Source organism: Heteronotia binoei, chromosome 7 (genome assembly GCF_032191835.1).
Source record: "Heteronotia binoei isolate CCM8104 ecotype False Entrance Well chromosome 7, APGP_CSIRO_Hbin_v1, whole genome shotgun sequence".
NCBI lineage: Eukaryota > Metazoa > Chordata > Lepidosauria > Squamata > Gekkonidae > Heteronotia > Heteronotia binoei.
In genome coordinates this window covers 43,660,518-43,682,218 of record NC_083229.1, presented here as the reverse complement: position 1 = coordinate 43,682,218, position 21,701 = coordinate 43,660,518, and the positions used below count along the sequence as shown (strand labels likewise).

At 45.1% G+C, this 21,701-nt stretch overlaps 1 protein-coding gene across 1 annotated transcript in view; it reads left to right on the top strand.

The window, feature by feature from the left end:
* NECAB1 (N-terminal EF-hand calcium binding protein 1) overlaps positions 1 to 21,701 on the top strand; it is a 90,100-nt gene that overhangs the window by 45,397 nt on the left and 23,002 nt on the right. The window contains exon 6 of the mRNA XM_060243526.1: positions 21,499 to 21,635. Coding sequence (XP_060099509.1) covers positions 21,499 to 21,635 — 137 coding nt within the window. The remainder of the gene's footprint in view (positions 1 to 21,498; positions 21,636 to 21,701) is intronic.

Here is a 21,701-nt window from a genome sequence, read left to right as displayed (position 1 = left end):
AGCTCCATGAATGTTTTTCTAGGCAGTCTTTCAGACACCTGGCTCATTAATTCATAAGTGATGAAAGAAAATGTAAATGTTGGCTAACAGGCCTTAGTGTGCAGCTTGGAGTCAGATCAACAAAGAATGCTAGATCAGTTCAGTGGGAAAAGTAGACCCTCCAAAGCCACACAGGTCCTCATTTAGTGGGTGTTTTTTCTTTCTTTCTGAAGAGAAACGCTGGGCCAAGTCCCTAGATGAATCATTCATCTCTGGTATCCAGGGTAACCAAGTAAAGGAAGAGAAGAAAAAAAAGTAGTCAGTCTGACAAACACCAGACCAGCATTTCTTGGAAATGGAAGCAAAACCTGAACTCAAGTGAAAACATTTCAAGTGAAAAATGATTTGCTTTTTTATATCCTTATATTATTAACTGGTTTGAAATCATGCCTGAAAACACTTTCAGTAATAATTGTTTAACAGATGTGTGAAGACAACAGTGTGGTGTTGAAAGAAAAGTGAAATATGCCAACCCAGTTTGTGGGCCAAAATGTATGCTGGAAGGACACATGGCTGCCCTGGAGAGCCTGCATCTCCTCATCAAATACTTGTGATGTGGAATTAACATGCTTGGGGCGTTACTGTCCCCATTCACTACAAGGGGTACCTTGAACAAGATGACTTCTTCTTTAACTATGATGTTTTCTTTAAATAAGCATTGCCAGCTGGGCTTTTTTTGTGGAAAAAGCCCAGCAGGAACTCATTTGCATATTAGGCCACACACCCCTGTGGCCAAGCCAGCTGGAACTACATTCCTGTGCAAACCTGCTCAGAAAAAGTCCTGATTACCAGGCAATATTGTGGTGTGGGTGGGGGGAGAGTTATTGGAAGAAGCAACAGGCTCATCAGAACATATAATTCAAGCCTGAGTATTTGTAATGCATCATACCCATGGACTGATGAATATGAATGAAACATCATGAGCCTGCCTTGGCAGGGAGGGAGGGATATAAATTAAATAAATAAATAAAACATCAATTTGATGGAACTAAATTCAATTTTATTAATCCAGCCCACCTGGCAGAGGGTGAAAAATGTCAATGGCACAAGTCTCTCCATCAAAACACTTATGTACAAAAGTCCCCTGAGAAATTTAGCTTGTCTCAGAGTTCCTCAGGAGTCCTCTCCCAAGCAGGAATCTACGAAGTCATGATCACATGGCCTCATGGGGGAGGGACGGTGGCTCAGTGGTAGAGCATCTGCTTGGGAAGCAGAAGGTCCCAGGTTCAATCCCCGGCATCTCCAAAAAAGGGTCCAGGCAAATAGGTGTGAAAAACCTCAGCTTGAGACCCTGGAGAGCCGCTGCCAGTCTGAGAAGACAATACTGACTTTGATGGACCCAGGGTCTGATTCAGTAGAAGGCAGCTTCATATGTTCATATGTTCATCTTGGGCTGGATTGGGGTGGTGGTGGAAGACAAGAGTTGAGGTGACAGACGAGGAGATGCCCTTCTGGAACATTCCCCTCCAAAAAGAATGTCAAACAAAAAGTATCCAGGTTTAAAGTTTTGTCCAAGTCTTCCTTACCCAAAGCAAAGGTCCAGGGCTGCCATGACCCCCCCCCCCCCAAAGGAACATTTCCCTGACTGACACGAGGTAGGTCTGGCTCTTCCTCCCTAGCCTTCCCTGTGCTGGTCTAATAAAGACTTCTCTGAGGGAATACTGACCTTGTAGGCTCCCAGTGTCCTCTCTTTAGGCATGGGCTGATGGCGATTGAAAGGAATCTGGACTCTCTGACTGAGCCTTCCTCTCTCCTGCCCCATCCTCCCCTGAGGTTTCAAGAGGCTTCTCTTCCTGCCTGCACAGACCCCAGGAGACCCCAGCTGCTGCCTGGCTTCCTCCTCTGGCCTATTCCCAGTTAGGGATCCCAGTCCCTAGATGGGTTTAGGGGATTTTGCAGACTCCAGCCTGCTGTCAGCCAGCTAGTTGGGAGGAAGCCCTGCCCTGAAGCCCCACCCCCAAGAATGACCACTGGTGGCCACTTCTATCCCTCCCTTCCTGAAGATATGAAGGGCCCTCCAGCTGATTGGTAGGAACACATGGCCCACTGAGCAGCTGGAGAGCCCTTTAAATTTGTGGGAGACAGTGAGAGGGGCGACCTCATGCCAAATTTGCCACTTGGAGCTCAGGTGCGTGTGGCCCCTGCCTCTTGCAAACAGCATTAAAGGGTCCCATCTGCAAGAAGAGGGGGGAGGGATGCCCCTGAACTCCAAAGGCAAATTCACCACTTGGAGTTCAGGTAGGGTTGCCAAGTCCAATTCAAGAAATATCTGGGGACTTTGGGGGTGGAGCCAGGAGACACTGGGGGCGGAGCCAGGAACAAGGGTGTGACAAGCATAATTAAACTCCAAGAGAGTTCTGGCCATCACATTTAAAGGGACAGCACACCTTTTTAAATGTCTTCCTTCCATAGGAACTAATGAAGGATAGGGGCACCTTCTTTTGGGGCTCATAGAATTGGACCCCCTGGTCCAATCATTTTGAAACTTGGGGGGTACTTTGGGGAGAGGCACTAGATACTATATTGAAAATTTGGTGCCTCTACCTCAAAAAACAGCTCCCCCAGAGCCCCCGAAACCTCCAGAACAATTCCCCATTATACCCTATGAGAATCGATCACATAGGGAATAATGAAGACGTTTCCCTCCCCTCCCCCCTCCCCCCTCCCCCCCCCCCCCCCGCTTTCTGGCCAGTCTGAAGCAGCGGATCAGCCTCTCTACTCACCAGTTGCTGCCAGCTTCTTCACAGAAACACAGACACACCATCCTAAATTGAAGCCTTTCAAGTCAAGCCTTCGGAGGTGCAAAGGCACATGATCCTTTGCGGGCGGGGCTCCCTCTCCCCCCCCCCCACCATCCAGCTGATTGGGGGTGGGAAGCAGCCTGGGAAAACTGAAGAAAGGCTGCTGCGATCGGGGCTGGGTGGGAAGGGAAGGGCAAGGAGAAGCTGCTGGGATTGGGGCTGGGTGGGAAGGGCCGCCACTCCTCCCCGCTTTCCAGATTTTTGGCGAGCGGGGGGAGAAGGCTCCAAATCGGGGGTCCCCCGGCTTGGCTGGGGATTTGGGAAGCCTAAGTTCAGGTGTGTGGGGCATCAGTCCCCAACATGATGATTCCAGAAATGCCTTCCAAAGTCCCCTGCCAGGTAGGAGGCAGGACCTGGCAGCCCTATCCCAGGTGCAGCCTGCTGCCTGAGTCCCACCTTCCATCTGAGACCTGTGCCAGGCCTCTTGCCATGCTCTAAAGCTGCTGTTGCTAGGCTTCCCAATCCCCAGGTCCCAGTGGAGGATCCCCTGTTTTTACAGGTGTCCCCCGCCCCCAACCAGCTGGCCGGCAGGGGAAGCCCCACCCCCACAGTCAACATGTAGTTTTAGAGCTCCTGCAGATTTAGAAACCTGCAAACAGGTCCGTTTTAAAAATGTGTTCCTTTAAGGCTGAGCAGGAAGCAGGAAACAGATCTTCATGGGAAAGGGTCAGTAACAGTTTCATTGGAGAAGGGCCCCTCCCTTTGTTTTGCTTTTGTTTTCAGAGCAAGTAAAGTTCTGCAGGAACAAGACCCACTAAGTATTTGTGTGTGAGAGAGAGGGAGGGGGCAGGGGATTCCCTGGTTTGGAGGCCCTCCCCCCAGTTTAGAAAGCGTGGGGGGGGGGAGGGAAATGTCTACTGGTCACTCTATTATTCCCTATGGAGAACGATTCCCATAGGGAATAATGGGGAATTGATCTGCGGGTATTGGGGGCTGTGGGGGGGGGCTATTTTTTGAGTAGAGGCACCAAATTTTTAGTATAGCATATAGTGCCTGTCCCCAAAATATCCCCCAAGTTTCAAAACGATTGGACCATGGGGTCCAATTCTATGAGCCCCAAAAATGGTGCCCCTATCTTTCATTATTTCCTATGGGAAAAAGGCATTTTAAAAGGTGTGCTGTCCCTTTAAATGTGACCGTCAGAACTCCCTTGTTGTTCAATTATGCTTGTCACACCCTTGTTCCTGGCTCCACCCCCAATGTCTCATGGCTCCACCCCCCAAAGTCTCTTGGCTCCACCTCCAAAGTCCCCAGATATTTCTTGAATTGGACTTGGCATCCCTAGCTGTTGCAGCATTTCTGGGTGTGGTCTTGTCCCTTTCTCTGCAGTTTCTTCTGGGAGTGCCTGCCTCAGCAGTGCCTGGGCAAAGCTGTCCCCCAATGGAGTCTCTTCTAGAGCAGGGGAGTGTGGGGGTTGGGCTGCAACCCCTGGACAAGTTTATGATGTAAACTTTACATCACCCCAGTCGACTTTGGTTGAGAGAAGCCAGCTTTCTAACTTGCTGACCGGCTCCATGTCATTGTAAATGAAGTGAATGCGATGACTGCTTTAGCTCTGCTGACAGAACCTTGGAGCTGCTCATGAGTAAGGCTTTAACTTGGGCAGGAGGAGGGAACTATAGGATGATCATTTGGCTCTCCAGGTGGGGTGGGACTGTGCACTTCCATCTTCAGGCACCCTGCTGCACTTATTCAGGGAGAAGTTTTCAGTCCATCCCCATGTGGAATATCTGGGCCACATCTTGAGCAGGCTCCAATGATTGTAGTATGTATACCAACCCAATTCCTCTTTGAGACTTTAATGCTGGGTGTTCTGGTGGTCTTCACGTCATGGCATTGAGCAGGAGACAAAGCCAGAAACAATATAAAATAGTACATGAATTAAATAAAGTTTGGTTAATGCCATGTTATTGTGTCACTGAGGCAGAGCATACAAGGCGGGGAGGAGGGTGAAAATCCTGGATATTTACAGAGGAGTATCAAGGGAGAGGAAGAAGATGGGATAAAATGTTGCATATAAATCTCATTTCTTCTCTCCTGCAGATGAGCAGCTATGAGTCACTGTGGTTGCAAAATAGAACTGTGACTAGATTAACAATTGGTTTAAGAGAGATTTTTCTCATGTCTGTCAGGTCACAATTTCGCTGGACCAAGTGGAAATGGGGAGAACTGTGTTTTAACTGTTTCTCTGTCTGACTTAACAACTTGACATGCTGAAAACTAAATACTTAGAGATTTGAAAGCCCTTTTGATCCCTGTTATAGTTTGCTTCATTGTATGTTTACAGCAGATGCAAAGACATAATGAGCCAGGGGGAACCTCTTCATTATTACATACAAAACAACAGAAATCATACAGAATTATCTCCTAAAGCTGTCAAAAGATTCACTTCTCACATCACATGGCAATCGTTAGTACCACATCTGAGCTAAAATTTATTGCAGTAAATATGAAGGATAAAAGCATGTTATAGAAATGCAGTGGACACAAGCCAAGAATTAATAAACAATCAGTGTGTTTTTCTAGGAACAGTTCAAATTTATGCAGAAAGTTTGCGTATTTTTGGCTTATTTTGTTTGTCAAATTTGGGTTTCAATTCTCATAAGATTAGGTCACATCTGGTTCTTCAGTGGCCATATTCATTGGTTTTAACTCCCTGCCCCATTCCCATTCAGATGAAATTCTCAGGAATTGCATCCTTCATCCAAAGGAGCATTTCTCTTAGATTTCTGGCAGATAGAAGAAAGCATCCCTGTTCTAGGACACCACAAGGCTGGCCTCCAACTCTTTGGTAGCTCTGCCTGCCAGAAGATGCAAGTCAGAAGATCCAAGCAAAGCCCTTGCTTCTTTTGCTAAAACATTCAACCAGTTTCAGGTGTGTAGTGGGGGCAGGATTAGGTTTTGAGCCAAACTTCTGCCTCTGTTCTAAACTGACTCCTGCCCAACCCACCTTCTGCTGCACTACTGTTGTCTGCAAGCAAGACATTTCTCTGCTTCTTCCACCATACTCGAAGTCAGATGGAATCAAGAAAGATGATGATGATGATGATGATGATGATGATGATGATGATGATGATACTGGATTTATATCCCACCCTCCACTCAGAGTCTCAAAGTGGCTCACAATTTCCTTTATCTTCCTCCCCCACAACAGACACCCTGTAAGGTGGGTGGGGCTGAGAGGACTCTAACAGCAGCTACCTTTTCAAGGACAACCTCTGCCAGAGCTATGGCTGACCCAAGGCCATTCCAGCAGGTGCAAGTGGAAGAGTGGGGAATCAAACCTGGTTCTCCCAGATAAGAGTCCGCACATATAACCACTATACCAAACTGTCTCTCTTAACCCACTTAACCACTACACCAAACTGGCCTGGAAAGGGGGTTGGGGAGAACTGCTCAGTCTACCTGTAGATCCAGTTTGAAAATCTCTGAGCATTCACAAAATAATCCAACATTTGGAAGTAGAAAATGCTTTACAGTAATCCTTCCACAAGGTTACAAAATAAGCATGGTTAGGGCAACTGAGTCTAATAAAGGAAAGAACTGACAAACTGCAGCTTATTGGAAGGTGCTCTTGGCTGCCATTCCAACCGGTTTCACAAATGCCAAGGCTGGGTTCATGAGTACCAGTTGGAACAATGCTGTTTTGTGTGAAAATGGACCAGGTGTTCTGGCTGGATGATGTACCTGCCAAATATATCTCTTCCGAGACTCTGTTTCTCCACATGGCCCCATCATCTCTCCTTCACTTCCCCAGTGAAGCAGAAAATTAAGACACAAAAGTCAGAGGAAATTTCATTTTGATCTGTAATCCTTCTAAGGGTGTGGTCAGCTCACCGATTATGCACACCCTCTTGAATCCAAACTCTGAACAGAACGAATGAAATTCTCCATTTTACCAAACTGCTAGATTGGCTTCTGGCACTGCATTTAATTTTTCTGAGATTACTGGTATTACTTATTAGTGTTTTATCTCTTGGAATTTCATTTTCCCTGCTGCTCTTAGAACTGGAAAGTTGGTTGTGTGAATTTTTTCAGATTCTGCAAACTGACAAACTTCACTTGGCTTTTTGCCCACATTTTTCACCTCCAGTATTTCCCTTAGTTACAATTGAATATGTATTATTGACTGTGCAGAAGGTACGGTATTGCAGTGGAGATGTAGTTTTATTGCTTTTCTGTCACTCAGCAGCAATCCAAACAGTTCTAGGTGGATAAAGTCAGACCACCCTTTTGGGCCATAAAATGGATAATATAAAGCAGTAGTTGCAGATCCTGAATATGAGCTACTTCTAAATATTTCCCTTTCACTATACATTGACATCAGGAATGATATTTACATATATTTAACTAAGAATTGTTCATGTATAAGGCTTTACAGCCCAATGTCCAGCTACTTTGACATAAATTACACAGAACCCTAATTTCAGTGAATGTTACTTCCAAAATGTGCTTAAGATAGAGGCCTTTAATGAGATTCTGCTTAAATTGATCTCTAATCTATATATATAATCCCCCCATGGTGATGGCCAAATGGAGTTTATGGGTGCATTCCACGCACTTGACAAATAATTGGCCCATTACGGCTCACTCAGCATCTTTGACCTCCCATTGGCTGACTCCTCTGTCCCCGCCTGATGCAGGCCCTGGAATGTTGAACAAACCACGAAAACAGTTTTACCTCAGAGACAGCCACATCTCCTTCTCTATTTCCTCTCTGTCAACTGGCCTCATGAAAGGCATTGCTGGCAACAGGCCTCTGCTGCCCCATCAACTGCCCACACAGATAGTCTCCCATCACATGCAGCCTCCAAAGGCTGCAAATATAGCCAGGAAGCCACCGCCACCATAATATGACTAGGCAACAAGACCTGGCCCCACTGGGAGTGTTTCCTCAGAGGCCATGACTGCTACCTCTTTCCTGTCATTCCCTCTCTCCCTCCTCCCCCCAGCCTAATTCCTAGCCAGAGGCTGTTGCTAGGCAAACAAGGCTGTTTCTGTCAGTAAAGGGAGAGGCCTCAGGTGAATAGAATGGCATACAGTCCACCCGCCAAAGCAGTTATTTTCTTCAGGATGGGAAGAAAGGTCTGTTGTCTGGATTTCAGCTGTGATCCCAGAAGAACTTCAGGCTTCACTTGGAGATTGGCTACCCTAGGCCTGGCAGCACCCTCTGGGTGACTTGATGCCACCTGGCTGGCATGACTTAACTAGGCCTGGTTGCTTGCTGATGTTCAGCAGCAGCCCCCCATGACAGCCAGTGTGACTTAGCAGTTGCCAACTCCAGGTTGGGAAATTCCAGGAGATTTGAGGGGTGGATCCTGGAAAGGGTAGGGTTTGAGGAGGGATGGGACCTCAGACAGGTATAACGCCATAGACTCCACACTCCAAACCAGCTATTTCCTCCTGGGAACCACTGTTGCCAACCTCCAGGTGAGGGATGGAGATCACTCAGAATCACAACTGCTCTCTAATGGCAGAGACCAGCTCCCCTTGAGGTGGGAGGGGGAGTGAATGCCTTCACATGAATGGGTGGAAAGACAGCAGAGAGGTGGCACCCAAAGCCTCTTTCTAGAGCCCATTGTATTTTTCCTCACAATGAGCCCTATTCCTAGTACTGATATAAAGACTATATTGGTCGGACAATACATTTGATTTAATGGCTTCTCTTACCTTTTTATTCCCGCATAAAGACCCAAGGAAACTACTGCATACTGAATGAGATCATTGGATATTAGTATTCTCCAGCTTGCCTAGCATCAACTTTCCAGGACTTCTAAGACTGTGAATTTTCCTATCCTTATTACCCGGCATCCCATTTTAAGCCAGAGATTCCAGGGATTAAACATGGGATCTCATGCATTAAAGGCACACAGTACCATGCTGAGCTATTGCCCTTCCCATGGATGCATGAAATGGCTAAAAATAAGTCACAGCAGTGGTCCAACCTAACTTTGTCTATTCGGATTAGCAGTTGTTGTCCAATAGGTGAGGCCAAGAGCTCTCCCACTGTTGATGTTATATATCCCATTTAAAATGGTGTACGCAAAGAACTGAACCAGGGATTAGGGGTATGCAAAAAAGGGGGGGGGTTGGGTCTGGGTTTACAAAACTCAAAAATGTTGGTATATACTGATATTCCTGAACCCTAATATCAATATGATATTGGGATTTGGGAGATAATCGGTATTGCTGAATATATTTGGCTCCATACCTTCCCTTCCCTCCCTGAGTCACGTTGCAAGGGTGGCACATGTCAGGGAGGGAAGGGAATACCTTCCCTTTACTCCCTGATGCATGCCACCATTGCAGCACAACTCAGGGAGGAAAGGGGAGCAGCATGTATCAGGAAGAGAAGGGAAGGTAGGTTTCAAAGTTTCCTTCTAGGGAAGCCAGCCAGCAGACCGGCAACCTGCCAGGCTAACTGGCTTCCCTGCGAGGAAGCCTAGCCTTCTTTAAACCTCTCTTCTTTGGCTCCCACTGCTTCAGAGTAGGGAAGAAACAAAGCAGAGCAGTTTCAAGTCTCCCTCCCTCCCAGCAGACTGGCGACACACTGGGCTGATTCAGCTTCCCTGGGAGGAAGCCATTTCAGTGCTCTTTGCTTCCCCTGCTCAGGAGTGGGAGAGGGAGCCCTGAAATGGCTGTCAGGCATCTAAACTGAGCAGCTGAATGGGCAGCTCCGCTCCTCAGCTGTTAGGTTTAAATGGCAGAGGGCTTTGGTATAGCTGAAAGCACCCCAATGAAAGCCGAATAAAACCAGCTTTTTTGGGCTCAGTTATATCAGTAGCCAAATATAGACCTCTGATCTAAATTCATCTTACATAACACCTGAAAAATACTGATATGGTATTTTTTGGGAATTTATTCGGCTTGGTTCTTGATGAATGCACAACCCTATCAGGGACCTCCCGAACCATAGCATTAAGTCCCAGTGCTATAGTGAAATGTTTGTGTGTATGTGTGGGAGGAAAGTTACCTTTTGCTTCTCTAGAACTATAGCCATATGGTGGACATAACTATTTTATGACCAAGCAAGTAGTTAGATTCCAAGTTCCCATTGATGTAAAAGCAGTTCTGTGGGCAGAATGAGATTGCCATTAGTAAAGGAGGGGAGAGTGACTCTTGCCAGTCTCCCCTTTTACTGCTAGGGTTGCCAGCTTTGAATTAGGAAATACCTGGAGATTTTGGAGATGGAGGCCAGGAAGAGGAAATACCTTAGCCATAGAATCCACCCTCCAAAGCAGCCATTTTCTCCAGGGGAGATATCTGGATTGGCTGGAGATCAGTGGTTATAGTGGGAGATCTCCAGGTGCCACCTGGAAGTTGGCAGTGTTACCCATTGCAGATTCCCCCACTTTGTCCCTCCTCTATACTATATCCAAGAGACCACTAACCCAAAGGAACACAATTTGGGAGGGCACAGAAGGCTGCAGGGCGAATGGGGAGGCTGGGCTAATGCCTTCAGCTAGCATGATTACACTTGTGCGACTTACAAATCATATTGATATGTCCAGGGTTTCCAGTCATGAAATTGTCATATGTAATTTGGACAAACTTGATATTATTTTTCAAATCAATAAATATATCAGTACTTTGTACCATATGGCTGACAGCTCATTCTACCTCTAAACTTCATAAAAGACCAATTGTTCTGTAAGCAGAAGGTCACATTTTATCTTCCCAAATACTGTGACAGGTATTTTAAACTCTAATCACTTCACAACAACTGTAAGGAATGGTGCATCTGTGCAATGTTGGTATTTAATATATTTATAAGCATGATGGCCCCGAAGACCAACAGCTGCAAGACTAATGGAAAAAAAAATCAAGGATGGGAGCTGAGAGGCAAGCAATCTGGAGCTGAGAATATTTCCTCTTGTGTACTGAATGGAGTTTTTCCCTGGATGGTGGTATAATTTGGACTCCTGGGGCTTCATTTGATTTCTTGCCCACTTTTTACACCCTTGGAACCTGGAGGAGCCAGTGCTTAGATTCTGCAGCTAGCAAGGAATAATGATGCTCACACATTAAATCAATACCAGCACACACAAAGTTTTCCATAAGAACATAAGAGAAGCCATGTTAGATCAGGCCAATGGCCCATCCAGTCCAACACTCTGTGTCACACATACACACACACACACACACACACACTGTGGCTAATAGCCACTGATGGACCTCTGCTCCATATTTTTATCTAAACCCCTCTTGAAGGGGTTCAGTCTCTGCCAGTTTACACCCCATCAACTTGTATTTGTAGCTGGGATTCTTGGCCCCAATGTGCATTACTTCTGGAGAAAGTCCAGAAAAGGGCAACTAGAATGATTAAAGGGCTGGAACACTTTCCCTATGAAGAAAGGTTGAAACGCTTGGGACTCTTTAGCTTGGAGAAACGTCAACTGCGGGGTGACATGATAGAGGTTTACAAGATAATGCATGGGATGGAGAAAGTAGAGAAAGAAGTACTTATCTCCCTTTCTCACAATACAAGAACTCGTGGGCATTCGATGAAATTGCTGAGCAGACAGGTTAAAACAGATAAAAGGAAGTACTTCTTCACCCAAAGGGTGATTAACATGTGGAATTCTCTGCCACAGGAGGTGGTGGCGGCCACAAGCATAGCCACCTTCAAGAGGGGTTTAGATAAAAATATGGAGCAGAGGTCCATCAGTGGCTATTAGCCACAGTGTGTGTGTGTGTGTGTGTGTGTGTGTGTGTGTGTATATATATATATATATATATATAAATTTTGCCATTGTGTGACACAGAGTGTTGGACTGGATGGGCCATTGGCCTGATCTAACATGGCTTCTCTTATGTTCTTATGTACTTTGCACTTGGGCACATTGAACCGCATCTGCCACGTTGACACCCACTCACCCAGCCTCAACAGATCCCTTTGGAATTCCTCACAATCCTCTCTGGTTCTCACCACCCTGAACACTTTAGTGTCATCCACAAACTTGGCCACTTCACTGCTCACTCTCAACCCTAAATCATTTATGAACAAGTTAAAGAGCATGGGACCCAGTACCGAGCCCTGTGGCACCCCACTGCTTACCGTCCTCCACTGCGAAGACTGCCCATTTATACTCACTCTCTGCTTCCTATTACTCAGCCAGTTTTTGATCCACAAGGGGACCTGTCCTTTTACTCCATGACTCTCAAGCTTTCTAAGGAGCCTTTGATGAGGAACTTTATCAAAAGCTTTCTGGAAGTCAAGGTAAACAAAATCTATCGGATCTCCTTTGTCCACATGCTTTTTCACCCCCTCAAAGAAATGTAACAGGTTAGTGAGGCAAGATCTTCCCTTATGGAACCCATGCTGAGTCTTCCTCAATAACCCGTGTTCATCAATGTGCCTACTCATTCTGTCCTTGATAATGCTTTCTACAAACTTTCCCGGTATTGAAGTCAGACTGACTGGCCTGTAATTTCCCGGATCTTCTCTGGAACCTTTTTTAAAGATGGGGGTGACATTTGCTACCTTCCAGTCCTCAGGAACAGAGGCAGATTTCAATGAAAGATTACAGATTTTTGTTAGAAGATCCACAAGTTCAACTTTGAGTTCTTTCAGAACTCTCGGATGTATGCCATCCGGACCCGGTGACTTATTAGTTTTTAATTCGTCCATCAGTTGTAGGACCTCCTCTTTTGTCACCTCAATCTGACTCAGGTCTTTCAACACCCTTTCCAAAATTAGTGGTTCTGGGGTGGGCAAAAAGTTCTCATCTTCCACAGTGAAGATGGAGGCAAAAAATTCATTCAGCTTCTCAGCCATTTCCCTATCCTCCTTCAGTAATCCTTTTACCCCATGGTCATCCAAGGGCCCCACTGCCCCCCTGGCTGGTTTCCTACTTCTAATATATTTGAAGAAATTTTTATTGTTGGTCTTTATGTTTTTTGCAATATGCTCCTCATAGTCCCTTTTTGCCTGCCTGATCACAGTCTTGCATTTGATTTGCCACAGCTTGTGTTCCCTTTTACTAATCTCACTTGGACTGGTTTTCCACTGCTTAAAGGAGTCCATATGATTGTACTCTCTTTTTTGTCAGTAACAATCAAAACGCATCTTCTACTGTTTCTCTGTTTATCTGAACTGGAAGTATTACTCCTCTGGAACAATGCAATTATGTGCATTTCTGCAAGGCATTTATAAAAAGCAGCCATGATACCATAATTTGCTTCTCTGCTGTGCTCTCTGAATTCTGTACCCAGAAAGACAAGCATATGAGACAGCCATTGCCACAATGATCTTGGAACAAAAAACAAAACAGGAATTTTATTTATTTATTTATTTTTACCCCTTAATTTTAATCCTGTCTTTCCTCCAAGAAAGTTAGGAATATGAACGTGGTCTTCTCTCCACCCCCACACCCTCATATTTCACACCAGTCCTATGAGGCTGATTATTCTGAGATGCCATTCTTATAACTAAGCAGGGGCAGAAGAAGTGAACACACCCTGAACCAGCCCCATAGCTAGGGGCCATGGGGGGCTGCAGAGGAAGGCGGCCATTTAAATAATTCAAGAGGCTGGTGACTACTTCTGCCACCCGCCCTGAGCTATTTGGACCCAACCAATCAGCTGATTTGTGGGCCCTTTAAATGGCATGGGAGGGGCAATTTAGATTGCACAGAAGAGAGGGGCAGCCTGCGTGTGATGGGCCTCCTAAACTTTCAGGGGGCCAGGCCCCATGGGCCCCTGGTTAGCTATGGGCCTGCCCTGAACTATGTCCTGATCCAAATATTTTCCCCATATGGCTGTTATTAAAGGAAATGTATAGGTCTGGGACACCAAGGCTGCAATACTAAGAACATGTTCCAAGGATTAAGCTTTGCTAAATGAAATTAATAGAGCTTTTTAGGACTGCTCCTCAAATTGTGGATTTGCAACATCCTTTGGCTGCTTGGACCTTAAAGTGTATTTGAATACTGGTTTCCCTAGTCTAAAGAGTGATTACATGTCTTGCCAAATCTTTGTGTTTCCCATGTATTGTCAACAGGCATGCAGAGGCCTGATTGGGATTGGCACCATAGTGTGCAGGGAAAAGGGGCTTAAATTCCCCAGCACGCCACACAGTTCTGGGGAGCTACTGTATGCCCCATTGCAGAAACTTATATGCAGTCTATCAGTACACCCAAGTTTACCCCCACAAGATTAACAGCAGCTCCCAAGGCCATTTTAGGTCAGAAAAATTATGTATAGAAAGAGGTTTAAGTCCCATGTCTCTACTCAATATGGTCCCTCCTAGAGAATGCCTGGGGTAGACTGAGATGGATACATGGGGAACACAAGGACTTTGTAATTCGTGGATTGGCCCTTGGCCCAATACCATAACCAATTCACTTAGGATTCCGAACCTCTAGGTGAGGCCTTGGGATTTCCAGGAAGTACAACTGATCTCCAGATGACAGACGTCAATTCCCCTGGAGATAGGGTTGCCAAGTCCAATTCAAGAAATATCTGGGGACTTTGGGGTGGAGCCAGGAGACATTGGGGGTGGAGCCAGGAGCAAGGATGTGACAAGCATAATTGAACTCCAAGGGAGTTCTGGCCATCACATTTAAAGGGACAGCACACCATTTTAAATGCCTTCCTTCCATAGGAAATAATGGATAGGGGCACCTTATTTTGGGGCTCATAGAATTGGACCCCCTGGTCCAGTCATTTTGAAACTTGGGGGGTATTTTGGGGAGAGGCACTAGATACTATACTGAAAATATGGTGCCCCTATCTCAAAAAATAGCTTCCCCAGTGCCCCTGATACCTCCAGATCAATTCCCCATTATGAGAATCGATCTCCGTATAGGGAATAATGAAGTGCCCAGCAGACATTTCCCTCCCCCCCACCCCGTTTCTGGCAACACTGAAGCGAGGGATTGGCATCTCTACTCACAAGTTGCTGCCAACTTCTTCAAAGTAACACAGACACACAATTCCAAGAAGAGGCCTCCGGAGGTGGAAAGTCACATGGTGGCTATGGGGGCGAGGCTTCCCCCCACTGGCCAGCTGATGCGGGGCGGGAAGGAGCCTGGGAAAGTGGGAAAAACCCCGCTGGGACCTGGGGATTGGCAAGCCTACCTGGAGAAAATGGATGCTTTGGAGAGTGAATGATAGCATTATACCATGCTAAGGTCCCTCCCTTCCCCAAACTATGCTGTCCACCTCCAAATTTCCAGAAATTCCCCAACTTAGAGCTGACAACTTTACATTCAGTACACTGCTATCACATGACTCACTAAGGTTTATGGCAGGGTTGTAAACAGCCTTATAAAAAGTAAGAATTGTCTCCAGGCAGCCATGCTGAGAATCATTTTAAAATCAGAACTGATGTAGCTATCTTCTTTAAGGATGTTTATTTTTTACAGGTTTCTAAGTTACAAAGACATATATAAACTTGGGGGCTAGTAAAAAAACTGAGCTAGTCATTATTGTGAACTGACTTGCAACCAAGCTGGCTTCTGGCGCTTTCACAAGGCAGCCTCACTGCTAGGGTTGCCAATCCCCAGGTGGGGGCAGGGGATCCCCCAGTTTGGAGACCCTCCCCCTACTTCAGGGTCATCAGAAAGCGGGGGGAGAGGAGGGAAATGTCTGCTGGGAACTCTATTGTTCCCTATGGAGATTTATTACCATAGAAAATCATGGAGAATTGATCTGCGGGTATCTGGGGCTCTGGGGGGGGCTGTTTTTTGGGGTAGAGGCACCAAATTTTCAGTATAGCATCTATTGGCTCTCCCCAAAATACCCCCCCAAGTTTCAAAAAGATTGGACCAGGGGGTCCAATTCTATGAGACCCCAAAGAAGGTGCCCCTATCCTTCATTATTTCCTATGGAAGGAAGGCATTGAAAAGGTGTGCCGTCCCTTTAGATGTGAGGGCCAGAACTCCCTTTGGAGTTCAATTATGCTTGTCACAGCCTTGATCTTGGCTCCACCCCTAATGTCTCCTGGCTCCACCCCCAAAGTCTCCTGGCTCCACCCCCAAAGTCCCCAGATATTTCTTGCATTGGACTTGGCAACCCTACTCACTGCAAGTCAGTCCACAAAATTTACCAGGTTTCTTTAACTGCCAAACATGAAGCCCATTTACTCCTGAATATATCCAGTTCAGGTTCAGTTGGGCCAGGGTGCACTGACTGCAGCATGTGCAGGCCCACAGTGGGGCAAATAGGGACTGCTGGCAGCCATTTTGCCTCAGGAAAAAGGAGCAGCAGGGAAGGCTGAAGTCCTTCGGCCTTACTGTTATGCTCCCAAGCAAAATTGTGTCCTGGGTTTGGGAACAATATTGTCTCACTATGATGTTTAACTGTAAAACCAATAGAGTCGGGACAGGGTTTCCTGGGCCTGACCCAACCCATGTTAGATGTAACATCTAGGCGGGGAACTGACTTCAGTGGGAGTAAACGTGAAGAGAATTGTAGCCTTAGGACCAAACCAGGCATAACTTCATAAAAAAATTATTAAAGTGGGGCTAGGGTTGCCAAGAATTATATATCATTTTGAATTATGGGATATTTATTTTGTAGCTGTTAATAATCTTAATTGTTTATTTAATTTAATTGAATGTATTTAACTATTTTAATTGTCTTTTATTGTAATGACTGGATTTTAGTGTAATCATGGTGTAAACCATGTCATGTAAGCTGCCCTGAGCCCACTTTGGCGGGGGAGGGCGAGATATAAGAATAAATTTATTATTATTATTATTATTATTTTCTGTTGAAATATAAGAACTCTAGACAAATCCAGTTACAAACTAGGTGACTGCTTAAATTAGCATTTTGCAGGCAAAAAACAGATATTAATTCTTCCATTTAAAAAAAAAAAAATTGTAGCTTTTGTTCCATTATAGTGTTTTTGCATACCAATGAAGGAAAAGGAAAGACACAAAAGAACCAGATGCTTCCAATGACTTCTTGATACTCTGTCCCTTCTGTGATTACAAATTCTAGAGGGGTAGCTGTGTTAATCTTTTGCCTCAAAAGCAAGAGGGGCTCTTACGGTGTATTAAAGATAAGCAGCTTTTTGTTGCATTCCGTTGTTGCAACCTGCTACTGAGGTGTACTTCTGGCTGGGTTCACATGCATATTTCATTCCTTTCTGTTTCTCTATCCCCTACCCCGATGCCTCTTCATCCCAGTTGGAAACCAGTGCCAGTTACCTGTAGTATATGAATGCAGGTGTGTGGGTTAAAGGGAGCTAATCTTCCTTAAACACAACCCAGGATACTAAAACCAGAATTTAATCCTGATATGCGTGAGGGGTGGGGGGGAGAGACAGAAGATAATTCTGATTAAATTGCACTCCTGCTTTTGTATGCCACATGTAACCAGATTTCATTTCTTATCATGATTTTCCATGGGAGAGGAGATATAGGGAGATATTAGCCACAGTGTGCATGTGTGAACATATTTTGAACATATAAAGCTGCCTTATACTGAATCAGACCCTCGGTCCATCAAAGTCAGTATTGTCTACTCAGACTGGCAGCGGCTCTCCAGGGTCTCAAGCTAAGGTTTTTCACATCTATTTGCCTGGACCCTTTTAGTTGGAGATGCCAGGGATTGAACCTAGGACCTTCTGCTTACCAAGCAGATGCTCTACCACTGAGCCACCGTCCCTCCCCTGTGTATATATATATATATATATATTGGCCACTGTGTGACACAGAGTGTTGGACTGGATGGGCCATTGGCCTGATCCAACATGGCTTCTCTTATGTTATGTAGGGAAGAAGTGTGACACATTTCAAACATTGGCAATAACCTGTTTCCTGTCAGTTAATGTGGAATATGAATGCAGAGGTGTTGTGGTGTTTGTGGGAGGTATCCCTTATTCCAGGAAAATGCTACCCTGAGATGTCAAAAGACGTCTTTCAACTCTTTATTTTCTGTTCATGATTCTTTTAGGCTGTAAATGGTGTTGATGCCATTTCCCCTTTTCTGGACTAAAGAGAAACTTCTGTGCTACTAGGTCTTACTGTACATTATGACAGCAGAGCCAAGCTTTCTGTGAAATGCTGAAAAGCAGTGGCGTGGGGACTGGGAAGGAATTCAAGTGGCAAAGTGGTGGAAGGGGCGCTGAAGACCAGCTGCCACAGCCTTCTCCTCCAGACACTTTTCGCTCAACTGGGCTCCAATGCTGAGGGAAATGGGCAGCCCTGTTTGTGTATGTGTAGCAGTGCACATGTGGAGCTCCGGATCAGAGGCACACATTTGACACAGAATAAAAGTCGAAGTGGTTGCTATGGTAACAAATAAGCTTCAAGGGTTTTAAATTAGATCTTCACATAACAGTTAGGATGCTGTGATTATGATGTGCAACAGAACCCCGCAGACACAGAACCCAGATCTAGACTGTTTCCTCATATTCCAGTTGGGTGTTAATGCCTGCGTGGAGTGTTGAGCACAATGACTTTAATGAAGAATGTGCAGTCATCTGGGAAGCAAAAAAGAAAAGGAAAAAGATATTGAGGATTTTGGTGTTTTCATCTCCCTCCACTCAGGGGAGTAATGTGTTGCTTAAACCTAGGCAATAGAAAATGATGCCTGCTCCCCCTCGTGATCGGAAGACAGAAGCTTAATCGGATATCATGCCAAACCATGGTTTGAGCTTTTAAACATATGTCTTCTTTTGTTTTCCCACCTTCCCACCTTTAGCTTTCCAACTTCATTGTCCTTTCCATGGTGCATCAGTTTCTGAAGGCAGAAGTGGAACTGTAATTGAGACGTCTAAATTAAATAATTGTGCTAAGCCATTGTTAGCACAAATCATGGTTTGCTAACTCTCTTCAACCAATGGTTTTTAATATTGTTTGCCTACCAATTGCAAATCATTGGGGGGGGGGGTTATTCAGACATCATGACAGCCTGTTAGCCATGAAGGAAAATGGTGCTTGGGGGGGGGCAACAGTGGAAGGGCTTCTAGTGTCCTGGCCCCATTGATGGACCTCCTGATGGCACCTAGGGGTTTTTTTGGCAGAGTGTGTAACAGAGTGTTGGACTAGATGGGTCATTGGCCTGATCCAACATGGCTTCTCTTATGTTCTTAATGTGCTCTTGTAAAATCTCTGAACCCCACTACTTAGTTTTTCAGATGAAACCCCAAAAATGTGTCATATTTCTTAAAAAAAAATCACAAAACTTGCTAATTCCTTCTTTCTTGTGACATGTGCCCTGTTATTTGTTTTGTTACCTGTCCATTGTCTTTTATGTGTGATATTTTATTAATAATACTTTATGACTGGATGGCATTATTTGCCATTATTTGAAGGTGATTTTTCAAAAGACTGACCACCTTAGTCTCTTGGATGTGTGTGTGTATGTGCGTGGGGGGGGGGGGATGCCTTAGCAGCCGCTCTCTCAAGTCTACCAGTATATCCCCAAATAAGATCTTCAGATCCAGCATTCCTGAGAGGCAGCATCTGTAACGCTGACAGAATTTGAACAGCCTTTGATCATTCAGCTGTTTTTCTGTCATCTAAATGGATACCAGCAAGGCAGGTCTTCTAATAATGCTATTGCCTGGATTTCATCCATTCATTACCAAGAATGCTGTGAATCAGAGATGATAGTGTCAACCTGCTGAATGTCTTCTGGCAATGCTAAATTCAATTGCCCATCATGACACCATTCTAACAAATTGTTCTAACCCAGTGTCACTGAGAATCAAAGCTTCCAGCAATGAAATTAGGTCTGCCAGATATAGTGGCTTTAATCCAATTAGGGCAGGCATGTCAAATAATTGAGGGGGAGGCCGAAATTAGCCGTACTGGTACAAATGAGTCCTGTCATTTCCAACCAGGACCTTGCAAATGCTTTCACACTAAGCTGATGGCAGCCTCAGAGTGGAGCCAAAGGGAGTGACAGACAATCTATCCTGCCAGGATGTTCTCTGTTTGCTGGAGAAGTAGCAGCTATTTGGACTGGTATGTGGCAGGCTTGATTAATGCTCATGAATGCTAAATAAATTCAGCAATGTCTTTAATACCTCCAGGTACATAATTAACATGGATAATTTGTGGGTGGCCTCACATCTGGAACAGCAACAACTATTTGATCTTCCAGCAGGGAAAGAATGGGCTGAATAGCACATCGCTTAGGATAAAATATATATTCAATACATGGCACTTTGCATGAGGAATGTCTGCTTTTATGGCAGGAGAAGGGAAAGTTTTTTGAAGCTAGATCCCAAATTATTTTAGATTTATGATCTGCCTCCCCCTCCAACACAGTCCTTGTGGTGCCAACCTTTAGAGCAGTGTTGCTATTGTTCATGGTATAGTGGCTGGTCAATATGGATCAAAATTAGTTAGATAAATAAATAGATAAATGAAATCAAACTGATTAGGCCAAGGGCGCGGGGGGAAAGCTTGAATAAAGAAAGTTTTAAAAGACATATATGGAAATGTGAAATCTTCCCCTTTACTTGCTTAAGACTGGCCTCGCTTAAGAAGTCCCAGGTGAGTTAGCAGTGTGGTCAGCTTGTGCAGCAAACGGGGAACTTGAAATTGCAACATGCTAAATGTTTACTGAAACAGAATTGTATGTACTGCGCCCCAGGAGAAATTCTCGGAGAAGCCCCAAAGATGCTGAGAATAACATGTTTATTATACCGGAAGGTTGCGGTTGAGCTTGCCTTCTAATTGCATGTATGCCATGTATGGAAGGTGCCTAAAAGCACCAATCCTGCTTCGCCTTGTATCGCCACCCAGTTCCTGTATGATCGATCATGCTGATGTATTAGAATTGCTGCTATAAAGCCTTGTGTTCTTCCTTGAATCGGGGTTCAGACTTAATTTCTGGCATGAGCCAAAAGTCTGACCCATGCGTACATGTTATTTCAATAAACGGCTGTTTTCCTGATTCAAGCCTCAGGCCTGATCTGTCACTGACCAAACCACTAATTGCATACTGCAGGGGTTTCCTGCTACAATGGCTTCTTTCTCTTGACCATGCTCACATGCCTCCTTCCTTAGTAGGGTAGGTGGCTGCCAAGACAACACTAGGCTAATAAATACTTTACACCTGAGCTGAGAGACTGCTCCTGTTAAAGGAACATTACATCACAACTGGTGTCCCAAGAAGGCCCAGTGCTGACCCGAGTATCAGGTCATAAGGGGGGACAGTCAGTCACTTACAGCACAGAGGCAGAGTAGTGTCACCTTTTTTGAGTCAAGGCTGACTGCCAGGTGAAGCCAAAGAAGTGATCTACATATATGCAGTGTATTGAGCCTCTGCAGTATAGCAGTATAGCAGTGTGAGCTTAAATTCCTGCTTGCTATGAATCTTGCAGGTAGCATTGAGTCAGTCACTCTCTCTCCCCCCCCCCACCTCTAACAGCCTAACTTACCACACAGGGTTGTTGTGAAATAAAATGGAGGTGGGCAGATCCATGTACACCACATTTTGCTCCTTGAAGGAAGAGTAGGATAAGAAATGTAATATAAATGGATTGTTTATTTCTTGTGATACACTAGCAGTTCTTATGTAGAACACAGGTTAGAAATTTACCAGCATATTTTTTCCTTTCCTCCTTCACCTACTCCCACTTTGGAATAGGGTTGCCAGGTCTTACCTGGCTGCCATTGGGGGATTCTTTGGCACTATAGAGTTTGTTACCCAAATGCTAGAGTGTCACTTGTGTCTCATTCACTCTTAGGATTATCAAGAGGCTTCTAAGCTGGAACAGTTTGTAACTCGCTTTTTGCTGAAAGAAACATTGAATCAGCTCCAGTCTCTTCACAACTCTCTGGAGTGTGCCATGGAAACTACAGAGGAACAAACCCGACAAGAAAAGTGAGATTATTTTCTCATGATGGCAGCATATCGGAGTGGTTCTATAAAAACTAATGCATGGTACAA